This window comes from Drosophila melanogaster, chromosome 2L (assembly GCF_000001215.4).
Source record: "Drosophila melanogaster chromosome 2L".
NCBI lineage: Eukaryota > Metazoa > Arthropoda > Insecta > Diptera > Drosophilidae > Drosophila > Drosophila melanogaster.
Genome location: NT_033779.5, coordinates 21,663,742 through 21,685,386, shown reverse-complemented (window position 1 = coordinate 21,685,386; position 21,645 = coordinate 21,663,742). Strand labels below are relative to the sequence as shown.

Here is a 21,645-nt window from a genome sequence, read left to right as displayed (position 1 = left end):
TGGGCCTATTAAGCTTTTGTGTCTCATTGTGTGCTTTACAAAAATACATTGGGACCGGGCATTTCGTATTCTTATTAAATCTTTATTGGGATTTTGTCCGAAACCTAAAATATGCACTCTTCGACGGTACACATATAAAGTTTCCTATACTTTTGTTGGATGTTATCGGACTTCGTACATGGATTGAGTTCAATTACTAATGGGGGTTGGGATAATAATGTAAAATCTAGCATAACGATCCTTGCTTTCGATAACTCTTAATTTTAGTCTTTAGGACCCAAAAGAAATATTGCATTTTTAAAAGCACTTCGTTCGGCAGTTTTTCTCTCAACTCAAGTCTTTACAATATAGAAGCTTAATCAAGTGGGTCTACCGACCTATGCTTCACAAACCATGCAAGTTATAAGAAAACTGAATAAAAATTAAAAGTTTAGTAGGATTTTTGTATGTAGACAAGTAAAGTTGTCAGACTTACGGCAATCAGAAATTAAATGGCTTGACTCGCTCATCTAATAAAAATCCAAGATCCATTTTCAAGTTTATCGGAAGCTTCCACACTCAAACTAAATTAAAATTTAGATTGACGCAATTGCCACTCGTTGGACAATAAGTATCGTTTTAACTTTTCGTGCGACAAAAACGATGGAACATGCTTTTCCAAAATGATGCATTTGACGGTTTAAGAGTATTTTAGGCTTATTGCTCCTTTTTCTGCGTTGTAGTTTCTAATTATGATTTATATAATAGTTGGTTTGCCTGTCGTTTTTTATAGAGCTTTGTTTATATTACTTTTGGTTTCATATTAAATGTTACATTTTATTGAGTAATTAAAATGTATGTTCTAAGTAAAGAAAAGAAATAAAACATATAATTTTTGTCAGCATAAGTTAATTTTTTATTATTGAAATTATATTATTTCGATCATATATATCATTTCACATATTTTGTAAATTTCTAGTATTATAATTTTTCACTTTGTCGAAAACACAACATAAAGTATACTTTAAATATTTCGGCTCAAATTGGTCGGTAAACGTTTAACTTTACATTTTTTGAGCAAAAGGTGACTGATAATATTTGCAAACGGTTTTAAGTGGATAATCCTAGACCACTTAATCACGTAATTTAACTGAATCTTTTTGAATATTTGTTGCTTTCGCACTACAACAACACCGTCGCGCACAAAGCAATACATCAACTGTGCAACGTGAAAGTCCCCAATCACTGAATTTTCCTTTACCGTTAGCACAGCCCGCGAGCTCGGAAAATCACTTGAAAACTGTTCGCCCGCGTCGTCATCATTTTCATTTGCCGGCCGTCTTCGCGCAGCAACAATGCTGCCGAAACATTAGAACGAGCTTGACTCAAAATGCGAGCAACAATGCTGCAGCAACATTGGAACGAGTGAGTTTTTGAATTCGAGTGAGGTGAGTTCTGGTTGGTGAGGGGTAAGTGAGGTGAGTTCTAGGTGGTGAGGGGTATTGTTTGAGTGATTTTTTTTTAATGTGGAACACAATAATGAGAAAAAGAAAAAGCTCTTTTCTTTCCCGAAAGCTGTTAAATTCAGCAAGAGAGCTATTCTACAGTTTGAAGCAGCTTCACGAACCATTTCTATATTTGATGCGTGGGCACCGGTGGGCAAATATGTACGTGGTTTAATTTTTAAAAATTTATGGAAATTTACAAAACGAATACAAAAATCAACAAATATCAAAACGTTTGTCAAAAGAGAGACAACATGGTACGTGTATGTAAACAAAGCATTATTTTGGGCGGAAAGGTGTTTGGCTATGGTTTAATTAAAAAGTTTTATTCAAAATATACCAATTAGGCGTTCTGTCTTCCCCGGGTTGAAAATATTCAACTGTTGTCCTCCTTTCAATTGACCAATATCTCTAGTTCCTGGTTAGTTTTCCACGTTTTTTAGAAAAAATAAAATATCTGATATAAGCGGGATCGCAAGTGGAGAATAGGGTACAGTAGAGTAGAGTTTCCAAGGCTGCTTTATCAATGATACGAACCTGAACTCAGAGGTGACATGAGGCCGTCTAATTCGAAAGTTTCAAGTGACGCTAGAGCAAAAGGAGAGAAGAGAGAACGCTATAGTAGAGTTCCCTGAGTATCAAACACCCATTACTTATCTAGTGTGAATGCGAACGCCATATTTCATAATTTATAAAATAATTATCTTGTTGTTGGCAAATCGATAGAAATTTACAAGACTAATAAAATTATGAACAAATTTGGAAAAATGGTTAATGGTGCGGTTTTAGGGCGTTAGAGTGGGCATCTCAGCCTTCTAGTTTTTATAGCTCCTGAGATCTCAACGTTCATACGGATAGGCGGACACATGGACATGGCTAGATCGACTCGGCTATTGATCCTGAGCAATATGGTTGGAAACGCTTCCTTCTGCCTGTTACATACCATTCAACGAACAAACGATATCCTTATACTCTACGAGTAGCGGGTATAATGAATACCAAAAACACTTACGCCATGACCTTCCACCGCATTTTTTACAAATTTTGAAACTTCTTGTCGGAAAATTTGACTTTCGGATCTCTTGATTTTTTTCGTTTTATTATTTGTCTGCCAAATTTCTGTCGATATGCCGTGGCGTGACCCACTCTTACACCTACAAACCTCAATAAGTTTTCAAGCCCACAATTCAAACCTTTTTTTAATTCCTACCGCAACGCCAACAAAATTTTTAAATATTTTCCTAGAGAATCGCATTAGCTATGTAATGGGTATCTAATAGTCGTAAAAATCGACGATAGCGTTCTCGCTTGCTATACTTTAAATATTACTGCGTGCGTAGAATTTCGAAATGCCGTTTGATCGAAACTATCATAAGTCGTTAACTTTAAAGGCTCGGCATCTATGAGCAAATGAGAATATAACTAGCTTTCACTTAAAGTTTATTTTTCATAAGATAGTTTAAGCGATAAAGAAATATATATATATAGATTAGATTATTTTTAAGAAAAATAATTTAGAAGAAATTTAAGCGGATGTATGTAAATTAATAATAGTGCTTAGCAATATTTATTTATGGCTATATAAACAACCACGATTTCGACGCGGAAAATTACGTGGAAAATTACGAAAACGTCATTCTGTAAAATAAAAGTTTAAAAACTATAAAGTAAACATGCAAAATAACTATCTGATGAATCTGTCACGTGAACTACTATCGATCAACTACTGGTTCCGACTATCGAAAATATCAAGAATTGTCCCAGCTCTATGGTCGCTGCAGCGCCTCGCTCTTTCCTGTCGAAACGCCGTTGAAAGGCGTAGTGTTTTTTTGGTCCGCGAGAAAATCTCCATACATCCAAAATGGTAGGTGCCCAAAGTCAGAAATAATAGCCCCATATCTACAGAAAAGGCCTAGAGGCGACCTGCATTAATATCTTTAATGCCCAGTGCAAAAAGTGCAGATGTCTCAACCATTACTTGGTGAAATGATGTGTCCACATATTTTCACGTTTGCTTGTTGTGTGTGTGTGCATTATGGTGAAATGCAAGACAAAGACTAGGAATGACGTATGCAATTTTCTATTGAAATTTGGCTAGAATGTGATCCTGTTTGGTGCTTGTTGTGAAATACCCAAGGAATAGATGTATATTGCTATATTTATCGATGCCCATACTCGCGAGTGAGTGATTTGTGGTTTTTAGTTCTTATCTAACCTCAAAGACCTTTGCACGACTGTGAAGACTTAGTGTGTGTATGGACGCCATTTTTAAATCAGCACTGTGTATAGATCGAGTGGAAACTCGTTATAATATGTACATAACGATGCCTTATTTATTTTACAGGTCAACTTCACCGTCGACGAGATCCGTGGCCTCATGGACAAGAAGCGGAACATCCGCAACATGTCTGTGATTGCCCACGTAGACCACGGCAAGTCCACTCTGACCGATTCCCTTGTGTCGAAGGCTGGTATCATTGCCGGAGCCAAGGCTGGTGAGACTCGTTTCACTGACACCCGCAAGGACGAGCAGGAGCGCTGCATTACCATCAAGTCGACGTAAGACCAGTCATGTTCCAGCACCCACGGCTTTTTTAATCCGCCTTTCATTATTGCAGTGCCATTTCCATGTACTTTGAGGTGGAGGAAAAGGATCTGGTGTTCATTACCCACCCCGATCAGCGCGAGAAGGAGTGCAAGGGTTTCCTGATCAACTTGATCGACTCGCCCGGTCACGTTGACTTCTCCTCGGAGGTGACCGCCGCCCTTCGTGTAACCGACGGTGCACTCGTTGTTGTAGACTGCGTCTCCGGAGTTTGTGTCCAGACCGAAACCGTGCTGCGTCAGGCCATCGCTGAGCGTATTAAGCCCATCCTATTCATGAACAAAATGGACCGCGCTCTGCTTGAGCTGCAACTAGATGCCGAGGAGCTGTACCAGACCTTCCAGCGCATCGTCGAGAACGTAAACGTTATCATTGCCACCTATAACGATGACGGAGGACCGATGGGTGAGGTTCGCGTGGATCCCTCTAAGGGATCAGTGGGCTTCGGTTCTGGGCTTCACGGCTGGGCGTTCACCCTCAAGCAGTTCTCTGAGATGTACTCCGAGAAATTCAAGATTGATGTTGTCAAGCTAATGAACCGGTGAGTCATGTCTCAAGTTTGTTTGTAAATGTTTTCAAACTTCTACCACAAAACGTGTGGCGCTTAGCGGGCGGCTTCTTGAAAGACATCTCCGCAAGGAAAGTCCTTTTAGAGTCTCTCGTGCTGACGGCGCCACAAGTGGACCTTAAATAGAAGAAGAATAAACTTTCGGATGCTGTTTAAACGCTGACTCGGGACCGCTTTCCTAATGTTCAAACGAGTCATGTTAAGGCAGTTACCTTACACTAATTATTTTTAAATTGTATACAGAAATCTTTTATTGTTCACATAATTTCTTCATATATCTGAAATCAATTGTTGTTTGGCCTCATATTATACAAATCGATATATTCGGACGTCATTTTTGATATCTAAGACTTAAAATTTATAAATCAAATTTGCAACAAATTTATTGGCTGAAATGAATCATTTTGTATTATACAAAATTTCCAGAAAAATAATATTAATTATTTTTTTAAATAAGCGATTTGAACTGGTCATTAAGCATTTCATTAAGTGATAAGTAGTTAATAAGAAATATCTGAAGGCACAATTAATCGTTCAACTTCTTCACAGATTGTGGGGTGAAAACTTCTTTAACGCCAAGACCAAGAAATGGCAGAAACAGAAAGAGGCTGACAACAAACGCTCGTTCTGCATGTACATCCTGGACCCCATCTACAAGGTGTTCGATGCCATTATGAATTACAAGAAGGAGGAGATAGGTACCTTGCTCGAGAAAATCGGTGTGACTCTGAAGCATGAAGACAAGGACAAAGATGGCAAAGCTCTGCTGAAGACTGTGATGCGCACCTGGCTGCCAGCCGGCGAGGCTTTACTTCAGATGATTGCTATTCATTTGCCGTCGCCAGTGGTTGCCCAGAAGTACCGCATGGAGATGCTGTACGAAGGTCCCCATGACGATGAGGCCGCTATCGCCGTTAAGTCTTGCGATCCTGATGGTCCTCTAATGATGTACATTTCTAAGATGGTACCGACCTCTGACAAGGGTCGCTTCTATGCTTTCGGTCGTGTGTTCGCCGGTAAGGTGGCCACCGGGCAAAAGTGCCGAATCATGGGCCCCAACTACACTCCCGGCAAGAAGGAGGACTTATATGAGAAGGCTATTCAGCGCACAATTCTCATGATGGGTCGTTACGTCGAGGCCATCGAGGATGTGCCCTCTGGCAACATTTGCGGTCTGGTCGGTGTTGATCAGTTCTTGGTTAAGACCGGTACGATTACCACCTTCAAGGACGCCCACAACATGAAGGTTTGCAGCGTTTTTCATTTTCTTCTTTTTTTAAGCAGCATACAAATTTATTATTGACTTTTAAAATTTTTTCGTTTTTAGGTCATGAAGTTCTCCGTGTCCCCTGTGGTGCGCGTGGCTGTTGAGCCAAAGAACCCCGCGGACTTGCCTAAGCTGGTGGAGGGCTTGAAGCGTTTGGCTAAGTCCGATCCTATGGTGCAGTGTATCATCGAAGAGTCCGGCGAGCATATCATTGCTGGTGCCGGTGAGCTGCATTTGGAGATCTGCCTTAAGGATCTAGAGGAAGACCACGCTTGTATCCCACTGAAGAAGTCTGATCCCGTCGTCTCCTACCGTGAGACTGTGTCGGAGGAGTCCGACCAGATGTGTCTGTCCAAGTCGCCCAACAAGCACAACCGTCTGCTGATGAAAGCCCTACCTATGCCAGACGGTCTTCCCGAGGACATTGATAACGGCGATGTGAGTGCCAAGGATGAGTTCAAGGCTCGTGCCCGTTATTTGTCTGAGAAGTACGACTACGATGTGACTGAGGCCCGTAAGATCTGGTGCTTCGGCCCCGACGGAACCGGTCCGAATTTCATCCTCGACTGTACCAAGTCCGTGCAGTACCTTAACGAAATCAAGGACTCTGTTGTCGCTGGATTCCAATGGGCCTCAAAGGAGGGTATTTTAGCCGACGAAAACTTGCGCGGTGTCCGCTTCAACATCTACGATGTGACACTTCACGCTGATGCCATCCATCGTGGTGGTGGCCAGATCATTCCAACCACTCGTCGTTGTCTGTACGCTGCCGCTATAACCGCCAAGCCGCGCCTGATGGAGCCTGTTTACCTGTGCGAGATCCAGTGCCCCGAGGTTGCTGTAGGAGGAATATACGGTGTGCTCAACAGGCGACGTGGCCATGTATTCGAGGAAAACCAGGTTGTGGGCACTCCCATGTTCGTTGTGAAGGCATACCTGCCCGTCAACGAGTCATTCGGTTTTACCGCCGATCTGCGCTCTAATACCGGAGGACAGGCCTTCCCTCAATGTGTCTTCGATCATTGGCAGGTGTTGCCTGGCGATCCGAGCGAGCCCTCAAGCAAGCCCTATGCCATCGTCCAGGATACTCGTAAGCGCAAGGGTCTTAAGGAAGGATTGCCCGATCTATCCCAGTACTTGGACAAGTTGTAAAGCACCACCACCCGATCCCCCACAACATCCAAGTGCAGCTGGCTGAGCGGAAAAGCATAGAAAAATATGGAGTGACCGAATTTAACATCTTTATTCGGCAAGGCACTTGAAACATCGCCTTTGGTCAATGTTTTAAAACAAATAAAAACAATAAAAATTTTGATGATTATGAATTGTATAACATTAAATCAAGAATAAATCAAGTAAATGATTTAATACTTATCTTTACATAAATCAGAGCGCCGCTATGTGACTGACACGAGAATTGATTTTGGTTTAATTTTGTTTGCGAAAAATTTACAAATTATGCGCTCTCTTGTGTCCTTGCCATACATTAAAGCGATTTGTCGGTGACGATACCCATATACACTGGAATACGTGAATAAAGTTAGACGCATATTTTAGTTTTTATTACTTAGTCTGGTCGTCCATTTGTGAAAATAATGCAGTCAGCCGTTCCTACCGCGCCGGTGTGGGTTGAAGTCCTTGCTAAGCAATATCGCCGTTTAAGTAAAATGAATATTAACTCGATATCCGACATGACCAACAAATTTTCAGAATGTCAAGTACTAGAAATTTAGGTTTTAAGTTTATTTCTGCACTGATCTATCTATTTATTTGCTCCATTTTTGCTGATAGAAACTCTTGTTGAAAGAAACACTTCTTTGTAAACAGTCAACGACGATTTATGCTGCGCGTGTCGAAAGATATCGATAAAATATTTTGGTACATTTCTGATATCCCTAGATTTGTGAACGTTTCTCTGTCATAAACAAAAGTTTGCTTTCGTGTTGTCGGAAAGTCGGTGATAAGTAGGTTCTCTGGTCTCTGGCATGGGCATTTTCATGTGTGTTTGAGATAAAAGCCCATTGCGAAATTAGAATATTCTCGGACATAACCGTTCAAAGCCGATGGTACCGTGCTTTAAGTGTCGCCGCGGCGTCTGCCATTCGTGGACCCCCTGCCCTCTTCGCTTTGAGTTTTCTATTATTAGCAGCTTTTCGCTTCGAAAGACTTCTGTTTGACCATTTTGTGAGCCGACAGCAGAAGCTTCCGAACAACTCCAGGCAGTCGAAAAAGTCGGTTCGCCTTGTCGGCAGTTAGTGCATGTGTCTGCATTTGAAAAAATCGATGCCAGACTGCAGAAACTTCATTGAGAACGAAAAGGAGTGAGAAGATGAAAGCCAACAGCAGTAAGTTTTACTGCTAGACAATGTGGCCCTCGATTTTGTGCGTATATGGATGTAACAGTTACTGTAAGCGTTAGACATTAACTGATAACACCGGAAATGAATTTTTCCCATATTAGGGTTTTTCCCATTATACACTATTGACGCAAATTGGTCGAGTATGATTTTTGAGGCAAGCTCAGTTGCTGTTGCAAATGGTTTTCAATTGACCAAAGACGAACAAACGTGTTTTTACATGTACATACATATGTATGTATACATGTAGCCAGCCGTACAAGGTGTGTGTGTGTGGGTGGAGGTTGACGAGAATGCTTTGTGAGAGCGCCTGACTGGGGGGGACCCAAACTCTTCGCCTAGACCCCAAAGTGTATAGAAAATATGAATGAAGATGAGGCAGAGTGCGAATAGTGAGCTTCTACACTCTTCTCTCCCGAGTAGATGTTGTCTCGTTCTCCTCGCAGCACTTCATTCTCAAAATCGTTCTCCGCGAAAAATCAATGCATAAAAACGGTGAACGGTGAACAGTTTTTAATTGCCCGGAGTTGCGCGTGTGTTTACCTTTTTTGGTGTAAATGCCATAAGGATTTTTGTGAAAGGATGAAAAATGTTTAAATGTGTGGCATACAATGACAATGTACTTATATATTCACACATTCATATGTGAAATAGCAGTGCTAAGAAATACAAAGGAATTTTTCCATGTCCCTTTTTGGAATCGACTTTTTATTCCACTTATTTTTGTAAAATGGAATGTGTAGATAGGAAAAAAGGAAATCCCGTTAGTTTTTCATGTTATCTTTATTTTATTTACATTCTTTAGCAAATTCACAACTTTTAGGCTGTTCATGAGAATAGCAGATTCTGGCTTTGTCCAACTTAAAGTCCCAAAATTATCAATATAAGTTCAAGCAAGTTCAATCCTTTTGCATCCTCTGGGGACATAAAGTCTGAGCAGCACTTTGGAATCATCGAAGTTACAATTCGGAGACGACTACTGAATCAAAATTTAAGTGCTAGGAGTCCACGAAAGGTTCTCCTACTTAGCCCAAGGCATAATAAGGAAAGGTTAAAGTTCGCTAAAACCCACCTATACTGGCCAGTCTCCAAATGGTGTAAGATCCTTTGGACTGATGGGTCAAAAATTGTGCTATTTGGTGGAACTGGTTCACTACAGTATATCAGACGACCTCCAAACACGGAGTACCACCCAAAACACCAAGCCAACACTTTCAATTATGGTGGACCTAAAATACTGGTATGGGTTTGATTTTCTTTACAATGGTATTAGTCCAAAACATATGATTTTTGGTATTATAGACCAAAAAGCATATGCAAATTTACTTAGTGATGTCTTACTGTCATAAACTGAATGGAATATGCCCTTAAAATGGACATTCCAACAGGATAATGATGCAAATCGGCTAAGAATTGGTTCGACCAAAATAGAATAAAGATAAGGCCGTGGCCAGCACCATCTTCCGATTTAAACCCGATCGAAAACCTGTGGGGGTACTTTAAACAATATGTGTCAATGAACTCCCCGACGTTTAAGGCTCAGCTTTGCCAAGTTGTGCAGGATGCATGGTAAAAAAGTTGCCAGGACCTGGTGCACTCCAAGCCGCGTAGGTGAAAGCCTTTGGTGGCTGGCAGATGCTATCCAACCAAGTATTAGACCCTAATTAACACATTAAAAAGAAAAACTAAGTTCGTTATAAGTCAAGTTGAACTTTGTTACTATTTTTTTAGAATTTCTGCCTATTATGTTGTTTTAATATATATTTCGAAACTATTAATGAAATAAAAGTGAAACATTGTTGAATTGTTTAAAATTAAATACCTAATGAAATTATAAAAAAAATGATCCCAAGCTCTGCTATTTTTATGAACACAGCTGTACGTCTAGTGTTAAAATTGCAAAATAATATAGTAGTACAATTCTGAATTTAAAACTAGATTGGGCGTAAAAAAATTTTATTTTTATACATACATGTATTTGTCGGACTAAGATATGTACAGCTGTGTTCAGAAAAATAGCAGTGCGAAGGAAACTAAGTAATACAAAGGTATTTTTCCATGTCCCTTTTCGGAATCGACTTTTTATTCCACTTATTTTTGTTAAATGGAATGTGTAGATAAGGAAAAAAAAGAAAATCCGGTTAGTTTTTCATGTTATCCTTCTTTTATTTGCATTCTTGAGCAAAATCGCAAGTTTTAGGCTGTTCATAGGAATAGCAGTGCCTGGTTTGAAATGATCATTATTTTCTAAAAAGTGAGTTTGGATAAGTTAATTTATATATTTAAAAGGGCAATAAATTTAAAAAAAAAATAAAAAAAATTATATTTTAGTGGATAGAGGACAGCACTGCTCCCAGCAGAAAATAATGTAAATTCATAAGCTAAGAAAGGAAGGAAAAACATAAAGGGACATTCAAAAAACCCTTGAATGTTTTCCAAAATGGTATCCAATGCCATTAAATATGAATGGAAGCCCGAAACCCGTGGTACCAAACAAAAAACCACAGATATAGAGGATCGACGCATAGTTCGTTAGAGCAACGCCTATCCTTTTGCATCCTCTAGGGACATAAAATCTGAGCTGAACTTGGGAATCAGTGACGTTACTATTCGGAGACGACTACTGAATCAAAATTTCAGTGCGAGGAGTCCACGAAAGGTTCCCCCACTTAGCCCAAGGCTTATTCAGGCAAGGTTCACCTTCGCTAAAACCTACCGAAACTGGCCAGTCTGCAAATGGCGTAATATCCTTTGGACTGATCGGTCAAAAATAGTGCTTTTTGGTGGAACTGGTTCACTACAGTATATCTGACGACCTCCAAACACCGAGTACCACCCAAAACACCCACTGAAGACTTTCAATCACGGTGGACCTAAAATCCTGGTATGGGCTTGTTTTTTTTTACAATGGTATGAGTCCATAACATATGATTTATGGTATTATAGACCAAAACGCATATGTAAATATACTTAGTGATGTCTTACTGTAATATTCTGAATATAATATGCCCTTAAAATGGACATTCCAAGAGGATAATGATCCGAAACGCAGATGCAAATCGGCTAAGAATAGGTTCACCCAAAATAGAATAGATGCAATGCCGTGGCAAGCACCATCTTCCGATTTAAACCCGATTGAAAACCTGTAGGGGGACATTAAACAATATGTGTCGAAGAAGTCCCCGACGTCTAAGGCTCAGATTTGGCAAGTTGTGCAGGATGCATGGGCAAAAATTCCTCCCAAACGTTGCCAGGACCTGGTGGACTCCATGCCGCGTGGGTGTAAGGCTGTGCTGGCTAACAAAGGCTATCCAACCAAGTATTAGGCCCGAATTAACATATTAAAAAGAAAAACTAAGTTCGTTCTAAGTCAAGTTTAATTTTGTTACTATTTTTTCATAGCACTGCTATTTCATTGAACACCAGAATTTCTGCCTATTATGTTGTTTTATTCTATATTTTCGAAACTATTGAAGAAATAAAAGTGAACCATTTGTTAAATTGTTTGAAATTAAATACTTAATGATATTATAAAAAAAATTTCCCATTAAAACTGTAAATCATAGGAATTTTTTATCTTAAACTCTCAAGTCCAAAGCACTGCTATTTTTCTGAACACAGCTGTACATATGTAGATTGGTTTTTGGTACTACGTGATCTCGAAAACCTTTCTGTTAAAATTATACATTTTATGCTAATCGTAAATCAACCTAGGCAGATTATGTGCAAGCATATTTCCATAACCACTTAACCCTTACATGGACATATTTAAATTAACAAGCGGCAAGTTATAGCGGCAAAAAATAATCCTAGAACCTGTTTAATCCTTGCAGGAAAACCTTAAGATGACGAATTTAAGGACCTAGAAATAAAACTGCGAGGAAGGTCGAGCAAAACCTCCAATCACTTTCACTCATTGCATACATGAACATTAAAACTGCCGCCGATAAAGCAGCGTCGCTGACTGGGAAATTGTAGTTATCAAAATATCCGACATCAACAAAGAAACCACTGCCGACGAGCTCTACCGCCGATGGTTTAATGAACATCCCATAATGGCAGCGGCACATGAATCGCCTAAAGCACGCGATTCGACCAACGTCGAGACTGAGCGGACGTTTCAGCTGGAGGCAGGGCAATCCTATGACACAATGGCAGAATCTCATCGCGCATTCCATTCCCTGGAATTGGAGGCGGGAGCGGAGGTAGCCGTAGATGCCGCTGTTGAAGCTGACTCAAAAAGACAAAAGTATGTGAAACAAATTTTATACGACCTTGATGAGCAATTATGATTTCAAAACTTTATCAATGAAGTGAGCTAGTTTATGAAGTAATCCGAGTCAATAAAATTAAATTGATAAGGCTTAATGTTGTTGCTTTTAACCTCAGTAACCTAAAAGCTTACCGCCAGAGGCGTCAGAACCTGGTGAATTTCCAAGTCCGTATGTCCGTGCATCTGCCAGATTTTGTGAACTATTAGAGCTACGCAGCTAGTACTAGCATGCTTTTTCTTGTGATAGCTGCACAGCATTAGGTTTAAAACATTGTCTATATTTACCCTAGGGGCCCACAAGTCAGTCAAAAATAAACAATAAAGCCGTTATAAGCGTGAAATTAAATAACTATTTCTATGCAGCGATAATCAACTGCAGTCGTTGGAACCCATTTCCTTGGATGACATACCCGAACCAATAAAAGTCCTCGACGAGATTATTTCCGAATTTGAGGAGGCAGCAACGAAACCAGTGGCCTTGAACTGCAATAGTGGCGAGAATCAGTCCGAGGACGATGGCTACATGAGCCTAAGTCGCAAGAAGTAAGTAACAGACTAGTTCATTAGTGCCAACATAAAAACACATGCAACATAGTTAATAGTTAATATTATAATAACAATAATTACCATACAATGCCATTTATTTAAAATTTTCAAGTGTGCCACGGAAAAATGTATCGTTTATATCTAAGATCTGTGCTGAAGTAAAATAAAACGGACATGACTTCGGACAGCTCAGAATCATCATAGTGATGATTATTAATTAATTAATTAAATTATCGATAAACGGGTATACTAGATTCGATAAAAAGTACATATATAACAGGTAGAAAGAAGCTTTTCCAATATATACATATATATATATTCCTGATCAGGATTAATAGTCGGATTTGATCTGGCCCTGTCTGTCCGTATGAACGTCGAGATCTCAGGAACTATAAAAGCTAGAACTAGAACGTCATACAGCATACAGATTTCGAAAAAATAGACGCCATTGTTGTTGACACATGTTACCACGCTCACAAGCCGCCAAAAAATGCAACGCCCATTTTTCTCATTATATTCTTCAATTTAAATAAAATTAAATTTTTCGTTCTCACTTCTATTTGATAGTCGGCGAAATCGACTATAGCGTTATTTTTTGTTTTATAACTAGGATCATTAATCATTAATCATAATCTGGCCATGTATGTCGGCCTGTCCGTCGCTGAGATCTCGGAAATTAAGCATGTATATCAGGAAGATTGCTGTGATTTGTCATACGAATTTTGTAATGCTTTGATCCTGTTAAAATTTGTCAATAAAATCTGTTGTGCCTATTTTAATGCAAAAAATCCCTAGTCTGTGACACCAAATATTTCTTTTCAAAAAATATTATTATTATGATTATTTAAGTACTCTTCGTCCGTTTTCTAAAAAACCCTTAACTTTAACATAACAGCATGTCCAAAAAGGATTCCGAAGATGTGCCCCAAACACCCAGCACAGACACTGTGCCAGAGGGAAGCTTCAACGAAGTGGATGGTACGGCTGAGAATCTAACTAAATTATCTGAGGTTGTACACGGACAGGAAACTACATCGCCTCTCATTCAGACAACGCTGGTGAGTTTAAGGAAGCTCCACTGCTTGCAACGCAGCGAATGGGACACCAATTAACTAACCGCAAAACCTTTTTCTACCATTATTCCAGCCAAAGGCTAGAGGATCTAGCTCAACTCCTGCCGTAAGCTCAAACTACTCTAGTTTACCGTGCTGTGGTGTCAGGGCTTCGAATTTGGGTGGAGTTTCTGCTGCCAATTCATCAAGTGGATTGTCAGCCATCCGGCATCCAGGCAGCTGCAACGGGGGTCGCAACGCACTGGGCATCGACATTAGCGCTGTTCATAACGCTGTTCTGCGTGGTAATTTGGCGAAGCTGCCGGAACCATTCGTCAACGAACATCCAGTGACGATATACCCAGGTCCCTCTTCTAAGACAGCCGTGGGGGAGGGAGCTCGCTGCAAGCGACTACTCAGCTCTGTCGAAAAGCACAAGGAAGTGTGCCACATGCTAAATCCACTATCCAGCGGCTCAAACTCTTCGTCCGGGGAGGCTTCGCCTGCTGCGTCTCACGTCAATGTGGCGAAATCAAAAGCTGCTGCCAGGGATGACGAATATTCGGAAGATTCGCTGGAGGAGTCAACCATCTCTACTGAACTTACACCCGTTAAACAGAACGGAGTCGCCTGGGAGATTCACTTTAGAAACAGCAAGAAGAAATCCAGTGGCTTCAAAAATACGTCTGCATCTAAAACGGTATAAAAAATAATTTTCACAAAAGTTGATATCACGACTTTTGTATGTTGCAGGTGCGATCGTTAATAGTTTTTAACATCGTTAAGGTACTTGTGATTAGGCAAAAAAAAACGTATCCCCTGTTAAAGCGCGTTATAAAATGTTTGCAAAATAAGTGTCTTCAGGAATTGAAGACTGCATTTCAATTGCATTGCAGTCGATCTACCCACGCACGTCCGTCTTTTAGCCTGCCCATATGAACGACGAATGTTTGTAATAGGCATGAATATATAATTGCGCCTAATTAGTAAATGCTTGCTTCAAGATATACTCTTTTCTTTCTTTTATACTCTCTTCTGTCATGACTAACACTTTTAAAAATGTATTGATTTTATTGTGCTTCATTAGTTCTCAATTAGAGTTCACAATTTCACAAATGATGTAAGCCCTTGATGTAAGTTCGTGGCCAATCTAAGAAAAACATTCGCTTTCCTACTTGCAAATCGCCGCCCCTCTAGTGGTGCAGCGGGTATCTGATATTCGAAGATCTCGACTATAACGTTCTATCTTGATTTAAATACGAGTTCCTATCAGTTTACAACAATGTTCATTAATTTTGAATTTTAACATTTATATCAACAGAAAAGCAACAATTTAGACGACAGTTTCATGTACAACGAAAGAAGCATGCTGGGCAAAGGGACTTTTATTATCCGTCGCTCCACAGCCAAAAAACCGCCTCGTGTCACAGATGTATTTTGTATACCAAAGCCACCACGTTCCTCGTTGGCCGAGGGAGTCGGGCCAGAGACCAAAGTTGGAGCCGGGGCGATCAGTAATGAGTTCTACACAAGCGATAGCGAGCAAAGCGATGCCACACCCCTACCACCACCGCTGCCACCAGCTTCACCTGACATAAACTTCGTGTACAAGGAGTGTGAGGCTAATGTGGAGCATACACGCCGGGGATTGGAGATGGTCGTCGCACACCGAGCGATCTTATCTCTTGATATCGAGGCACCAGAACAACTTGGCTATTGCAAGCCTGTGAAGAGTAAGACGGCGATGCTAACAGAAAAGCGCCTGAGTGCCGAGTCCATGCCGGACAACACATCCAGCAGCGAAGAGTTCGAAGAGGCTCGTCTGAACGGAATCGGCAGCTACGAGTTGTATGGTTACAACGGTAACGGTGAGTAAAATAAAATCCACTAATTTGTTGTTTTCACAAATAATATCAAATTTAAATTCTATCGAAATTGCACACTTTATCTTCACAAATTTTTGAAATAATGCGGTACAAAACTTTTTTCAATGCAGATCAGCGAGCTTCCAATGCCACCACTCCGCATACAGATTTGGCCCCAACTCTGGAGGAGGACGAAGAACTTTCAGATTTAAGCTATGGGTGTGCTCCACTGATGCAAATAGAGCATAACATCAGTGCTTTGTTGCGTGGAGACCTTCCAATTATCGGCCAACCGGCTGAGAGGAAAGGAGGTGGGCTTACTGGTGCCGCAACGACAGCTGCCGAGCAGCATGCAAAGCGGGTGCTAGAATTTCGACATGGCGTTCACAAGTCTGAAAGCGCCAAGGAGATGCTGCTGTCACAGATGCCCAGTTTGGGCCCACTGCCACCATCGCCGCCGAATTCCAACCCGGATTTATTTGACTACAATGCCCCTCTTCCACCGTCACCGGTGGAGCCGCGAAAGCAGCTAGAGCTCCCTGTAGTGCCGAATGCCCCTCCCGCGAATCGGGGCACTACCGTAGTGGAGGTGCATGCCACCGCCTCTGGTACGGCGGTGCACAGTAGCAACAGCCACACTCGCCGCAGTCGGGACAATATCGCCTCTGTGCGTCACTTTACCGACGAGCTGCCACCGCCTCCAGCGCCTTCCCACCAATCGGCCAGCTTCTTAGAGGGCAACGGCGGACCACCTACGGTCCCCCCACATCGAGTGACTGGAGGTCATTCGGCTAATACAATGAAATCCTGGAGTATCGACTCGCAATACCGCAAGAAATCGCCAAAGCTATTTGGTCATTATAGCAGCGGTGGCAGTGGGATAACCACACCCACTGGTCTGGGACCGATTGCTCCACTGCCCCCTCCACATTTCGACGGAATGGCAGGTGGATCTGGGTCCTACCATCGTCGTTATATTAACTATGGCACCAAGCGCAGCCTAAAGCAGTCGCCGCGCGAAGAGCATCGCCTGCAAACCTCATGTAGTCTTCCTGAAACGCCAATTTTTGCCAGAGGGTGAGTAGTTACATAGAAGTTAAATAAGACCTAGAATAATAACAATGTACCGGCAGCTGTGACATACCACGTACCCCATATCGACGCCAAAATGAGCCCCTGCCTGTGGTCAGTGGCTCCCGCACAGCGCCCAGATCGAGCACATCGAACAGCATCAACATGGGCGCTTCAATTTTGGGGATCGGAGGCAAGTAATATGGAACATTTTAGAAGTATGCTCATAAATGGTAAAATAACTAAAGCCCAAATTAAAGAATTCTTTAAAAGAGTAAAGAAATATTTAATTGGCGACATTCTATAGCTCACAAACATTTTAAAAGGTTTCTTTTAACCTTTTGTTATATGAGGTTATGAAATGTTTATTCTTCTGCGCCATCTTCAAACTTTCTAGTACATATTTCTAATTAATATTACGATTTTTTTTTAATGAATAATGCTTAACAATTATGCCAAATTACAAATTAGAACATTAGGCCACACCAAATTGTACTTAAGGACGTCACTTACACTTAATACCTATAAGCTTTACAAATGTCACACACACTTTGTGTAAAACTAAAAGCATAAATTTAATCAGCAGTAAAATTACCCCTATATCGATCTATAATTCCCTCCCAATACCAATTTTAACCAAAACACGCAAAACGTCTTTTCTTCAACTACCCTTTCCAAAACTCAACAGTTGGTCCCTTCCCTAGTTTCACCTTAGTGTGGGAATAGTACTTAACCGCAAAAGCCTATTTTCTCTGAATATTCTAGGAGTGGTAGTGGAAATAATTGAACCATTTAAAGCCATTAAACCGGAATATCATCCCAAGATATTTTAAGCTGTGATGCAGCGCAAAAAACCTTTCCAAAAAAAAACGAATTTTCATTTGAAAATTGGAAGCGATTTTTAATAAAAATGATATTATAACTAAAAGTACTATTCTACTCTATTATTTTACAACTATAGTTGTACTCTACTCTATTAGGTATAAAAAGTAATAATATAAATAAAAATAATTTACTTTCCCTTTATGTTGTTGTTGATTATCTTTCGTACCAAGTAACACGATATTAATTACTTTTAAAGCCAAGTGAAAATAGTTGGTATCAGAAAGTTTTGTATGTTGATGCTGCTCTTGATACTGGTTATACCCGTTGCTCGTAGACTAAATAGGGTATATTAGATTTGTTGAAAAGTATATAATAGGTAAATGGAAGCGTTTCCGACGATATAAAGTATATATATTTTGATCAGGATCAATAGCCGAGCCAACCTGGACATGTTCGTCCGTATGAACGTTGAGATCTGAGGAACTATAACAGCTAGAAAGTTGAGATTAATCATTCTGCTACGCCCACTATACAATCCATAAAACTCCCAAAAATGCCAGAACCACACTTTTTGAAAATGTTTTCATATATTTTCATTTTACTGTTTGTCTTGCTAATTTCTACCGGTATTACAAAATTTTATTTTGCTTGCCACACTCCCTCTTCTAACGCCAACAAACCCCCAAAAAGTCAGATCACCGCTTGTCTTTTTTTTTTCTCTACTCCACAAAACGCCTAAAGGTACCGCTCTCACCAAAAAATCAACGGTATCCGGTTTTTTTTAATGTTATTACTTATCTTGGTAATTGAAATGCCAAACATTGCCATTTTATAAAATATTTAGATTTTTTGGATAAGCATGGTATAAAAACTTAATTCGTTCAATCAATCCGAAGTCTGATGTTTAAAGCAATATGTAACACATATTATAGGTTTTCATTTACCGCCCAAAAATACGGTTGCGTTCCATTAGCGTTAAAAAATGTGTAAAACTGATTTAACCAACTTTGAGCTCCGTCAGCTTCAGACCACTTTCGGTTAAATTTAAATGTTTTCATTTTACACAGTGTTATTATATTTCATACCCTATCAATAGGTGGTAACTATGGTACAGCCCAAATTTGCCGTCAGCGCTCAATAAATCATGCCTTGGCCTCCAACGAAATGCTTCGCATGACCGGGGCCCCGGCTCGAGGATGGTATCCCAAGCAACGGGGAATGCGACCCGTCTCCACCGAGAACATAGATCGAATGGCTTCCATGCGGGTGTGGGACAATCCGACGGTCATGTCGGGCACCGGACAATCTCGTAAGCCTTTAACACTGCCACCAAATCTTACACCTTCCTTCTTGAATAAATCACCCCGCGAGGCTCTACGGCGTGTTACTAGTTTGCTGATAACCAAAAAAAGTAAGTACGTCTGAGGTGAGCAGATTAAATAATAAGGCGATATTCTTGTACCTACTAGAAAACAGCAAAGATCGAAAACATAAGGCGTACTGCGATCAGCTTATGGATGATAGCAACAGCAAGCATGTCTATGAATTTGAATCGGGTAAGAGTTTAAAACGCATATCTGAGAAGTACACATATCATTGAAGTTACGAAAATGAAGCAAATTGCGTAAAATAATTTATATGAAATTGTTTGCTTCAAAATATTGTCACGCTTACTTGACGTCCCTAACGCTAGATTAAATTTAAAAATTTTGGTTTAAATTTAAATGAATTTTTTAGCAGATACTCGTAGGTAAAGCTTGTGTGCAATTTAAAAGCTCCCTCTCCTTAGCAGGTTCTTGATAGTTAATCGGTAGCGTTAACATAAATTTGAAAAAACTTTTCAAAAGACTTTAATTTTGATACCAAACACTTTTCTAGGATCCACCACGCGAAAGGATACCAATCGCAAAGACAATGGAGCCTCGGGGGCGACCACGAATAACAAACCTAAAAAAAAGGGGCTTTTTAAATCTCTTTGGAAACGCTCCAAAACGGTCTCTTTAGATCAGTAAAAATCCCCTCTTGGATATACCCCTTGTTTTATATACACATACATATGTGTATAGTAGCATCGAAAATTATAATAACCGTGCATTAACTTCTATCGGGTCGAAACCTGCCAGTTCATCTTTGCACTCACCTAGTCACTCACCTGCTCATTCGATCAGCAAAGCGCTTGTGTTCGTTCGCCTTGAAAAAATACATAAAATTTCGTATTGGTCATACAGTAAGAAGACAATTGGAAAATTCAAATGCACAAAAGCCGTGAATCGTAAAGACTGACAATGAAAAAAACGCTAAGAAAGATAAAATTAAATTTAAAAAATGGCAAAATAAATAAAATGAACCTAACAAATACAAACAAGATTTCACTCCTACAAGTCAAAGAAAATAAAGTGTAAAGTGAATGTGCGGTCAACACTCATCTTTTAAAATACTATTAAAGCAATTACTGTAGTTATATGACCAATGATCGAATAACCAAAATCTAACCGAATACACGCAGCATTGTGGCGCAACAAGAAATTTAAAAGCACTGAATTAGTTTAAATCTGTATACATACTCGTATATGTATGAGGAATATATATAAATATATATATTATATATATATATTATATTATATATTATTATATATATTATATATTATATATTATATATTATATATTATATATTATATATGTATATATATATATATATATAATATATATAGTTTGGACTACGACTAAACCGTTTAGGGTTCTAGGCAAGAACACTTTATTTCTTACATCAATTTAAAGTTGTGCAAGGTATTTAAAGGAGCTAGAAACGGGCAATAAAATGAGATATTTTTTTTATCTCATGTAAATTATTAATCGAACATCTGCCACGCCCCAGAGTGCAACACAGGAAAATCAAGTTGAGATTATAAAAAAATTCTTAAAACTGATACGTATAGAATTTCCAAAAACTGAAACAGAATGAAGTTAAACCCTCCACATTTTAACGAATGTTTGATAATAAAAACAAGATCGAGAGTAATTTAATACATAAAAACTTTAAACTTATAAAATGCTCAAGACGATTTTACCAGAGAAAGCTTTTCTCAAATTTTGAGCAAAAATGAAGTTGAGTGGTTGGAAAGGAAAATTGCAATATGTAAACGTTTACTAGTCATTAAATATAAAAAATGAACCATAAAAAATGTATAAGAAAGATAACATATTTTTTATTAACACTCAGTGGATGCCAAAAACATAAATATTGGAATCATTTTATCAGCGGGAGCTGTGGCACTCAAAAACAAGATAAAATTATTATTAACGAATTGTATTACAGTTACAGCTATTACATCCAAAATGCTTTTAAGTCGTTGAAGGCAGTTGTTTTCAGGGTATGGCCATGGATTCAGAAGCGTTAAAAAGATTTTTATGGGACCGCTTTTTTTATCGCGAAACAAATTACAATCATGTTCTACCGAATTTATCAAAACAAATTAATGTTATCAGCGACTTAAAAGTATTTTTTATTTATTCCGTTCAATGAACTAGTGTTATTTGATATAGGAAGTTAATAATTTTTATAATTAACTATTAAGTTACATATACATATTTGTAAAATTAATTAATTTACCATTATGATATATATTTTTTAGAAAAGTAGCACAAAAGAAATAAAAATGACTAAAAACAAATATAATCCACGGCCCTTGGGTATTTAATATATACAAATATTGGATTTCTTGGCAAAGGCGA

General features: G+C 39.3%; 3 protein-coding genes and 2 non-coding genes across 19 annotated transcripts in view, besides 6 other annotated features; 3 read left to right on the top strand and 2 right to left on the bottom strand.

Moving 5' to 3' along the window:
* nolo (no long nerve cord) overlaps positions 1-1,281 on the bottom strand; it is a 44,946-nt gene extending 43,665 nt beyond the window's left edge. For 4 of the 7 annotated variants that reach the window (NM_001042909.3, NM_001169569.3, NM_001299198.1 and 1 more), the window contains exons 1-2: positions 1,241-1,281; positions 476-841 (exon numbers count right to left, since the gene is read on the bottom strand). The gene's annotated coding sequence lies outside the window, so the exon portion shown is untranslated. Of the gene's footprint in view, positions 1-475; positions 842-1,047 lie in introns of all 7 variants that reach the window. The other 3 variants (NM_001259199.2, NM_001299197.1, NM_165396.3) reach the window with 1 other exon arrangement.
* An 808-nt stretch (positions 1,282-2,089) lies between these two features.
* Positions 2,090-2,476: a mobile genetic element.
* Positions 2,477-3,222: 746 nt separating this feature from the next.
* Positions 3,223-7,474, top strand: eEF2 (eukaryotic translation elongation factor 2). Of its 3 annotated transcripts, none has more exons than NM_165395.2 (5): positions 3,223-3,348; positions 3,829-4,043; positions 4,103-4,630; positions 5,207-5,903; positions 5,985-7,237. In NM_165395.2, the coding sequence occupies exons 1-5, from the start codon at positions 3,346-3,348 to the stop codon at positions 7,074-7,076; spliced, it is 2,535 nt and encodes an 844-aa protein (NP_724358.2). In that variant the 5' UTR covers positions 3,223-3,345; the 3' UTR covers positions 7,077-7,237. The 3 variants fall into 3 exon arrangements, with proteins under 3 accessions (NP_724358.2, NP_724357.2, NP_525105.2); NM_165394.3 differs by having other exon boundaries at positions 3,271-3,348; positions 5,985-7,474; NM_080366.3 differs by having other exon boundaries at positions 3,271-3,348.
* Positions 4,687-4,717, top strand: sncRNA:254 (small non-coding RNA 254). Its single transcript, NR_002539.1, has one exon. It is a non-coding gene; the product is annotated as a small non-coding RNA 254 (non-coding RNA).
* Positions 7,475-7,856: 382 nt separating the features above from the next.
* On the top strand, positions 7,857-21,581 carry CG2225 (uncharacterized protein). Of its 7 annotated transcripts, none has more exons than NM_206020.3 (12): positions 7,857-7,888; positions 12,115-12,530; positions 12,918-13,097; positions 13,996-14,158; positions 14,247-14,852; positions 14,906-14,938; positions 15,474-16,020; positions 16,149-17,094; positions 17,151-17,281; positions 19,010-19,324; positions 19,383-19,469; positions 19,792-21,581. In NM_206020.3, the coding sequence occupies exons 2-12, from the start codon at positions 12,337-12,339 to the stop codon at positions 19,923-19,925; spliced, it is 3,336 nt and encodes a 1,111-aa protein (NP_995742.2). In that variant the 5' UTR covers positions 7,857-7,888; positions 12,115-12,336; the 3' UTR covers positions 19,926-21,581. The 7 variants fall into 7 exon arrangements, with proteins under 7 accessions (NP_995742.2, NP_001246127.1, NP_001260677.1 ...); NM_001259198.2 differs by having other exon boundaries at positions 7,857-8,269; NM_165392.3 differs by lacking the exon at positions 7,857-7,888 and adding an exon at positions 8,157-8,332.
* Positions 8,930-10,163: a mobile genetic element.
* Positions 10,275-11,910: a mobile genetic element.
* Positions 13,348-13,528: a mobile genetic element.
* Positions 15,346-15,409: a mobile genetic element.
* Positions 18,229-18,550: a mobile genetic element.
* asRNA:CR46066 (antisense RNA:CR46066) lies at positions 18,536-19,538 on the bottom strand. The gene is made up of 2 exons (NR_133092.1): positions 19,376-19,538; positions 18,536-19,308 (listed from the first exon to the last, which is right to left on the bottom strand).
* Positions 21,582-21,645: the final 64 nt, after the last annotated feature.

Excerpts from the sequence above, each read along its gene's own strand:
- eEF2 (NM_165394.3), top strand. Across the intron at positions 4,631-5,206 it reads GTTGTCAAGCTAATGAACCG|ATTGTGGGGTGAAAACTTCT; the intron begins GTGAGTCATGTC and ends ACTTCTTCACAG. Across the intron at positions 5,904-5,984 it reads AGGACGCCCACAACATGAAG|GTCATGAAGTTCTCCGTGTC; the intron begins GTTTGCAGCGTT and ends TTTCGTTTTTAG.
- CG2225 (NM_206020.3), top strand. The coding sequence starts at position 12,337 with ATGGCAGCGGCACATGAATCGCCTAAAGCACGCGATTCGACCAACGTC. Across the intron at positions 16,021-16,148 it reads GTATGGTTACAACGGTAACG|ATCAGCGAGCTTCCAATGCC; the intron begins GTGAGTAAAATA and ends TTTTCAATGCAG. Across the intron at positions 17,095-17,150 it reads ACGCCAATTTTTGCCAGAGG|CTGTGACATACCACGTACCC; the intron begins GTGAGTAGTTAC and ends ATGTACCGGCAG.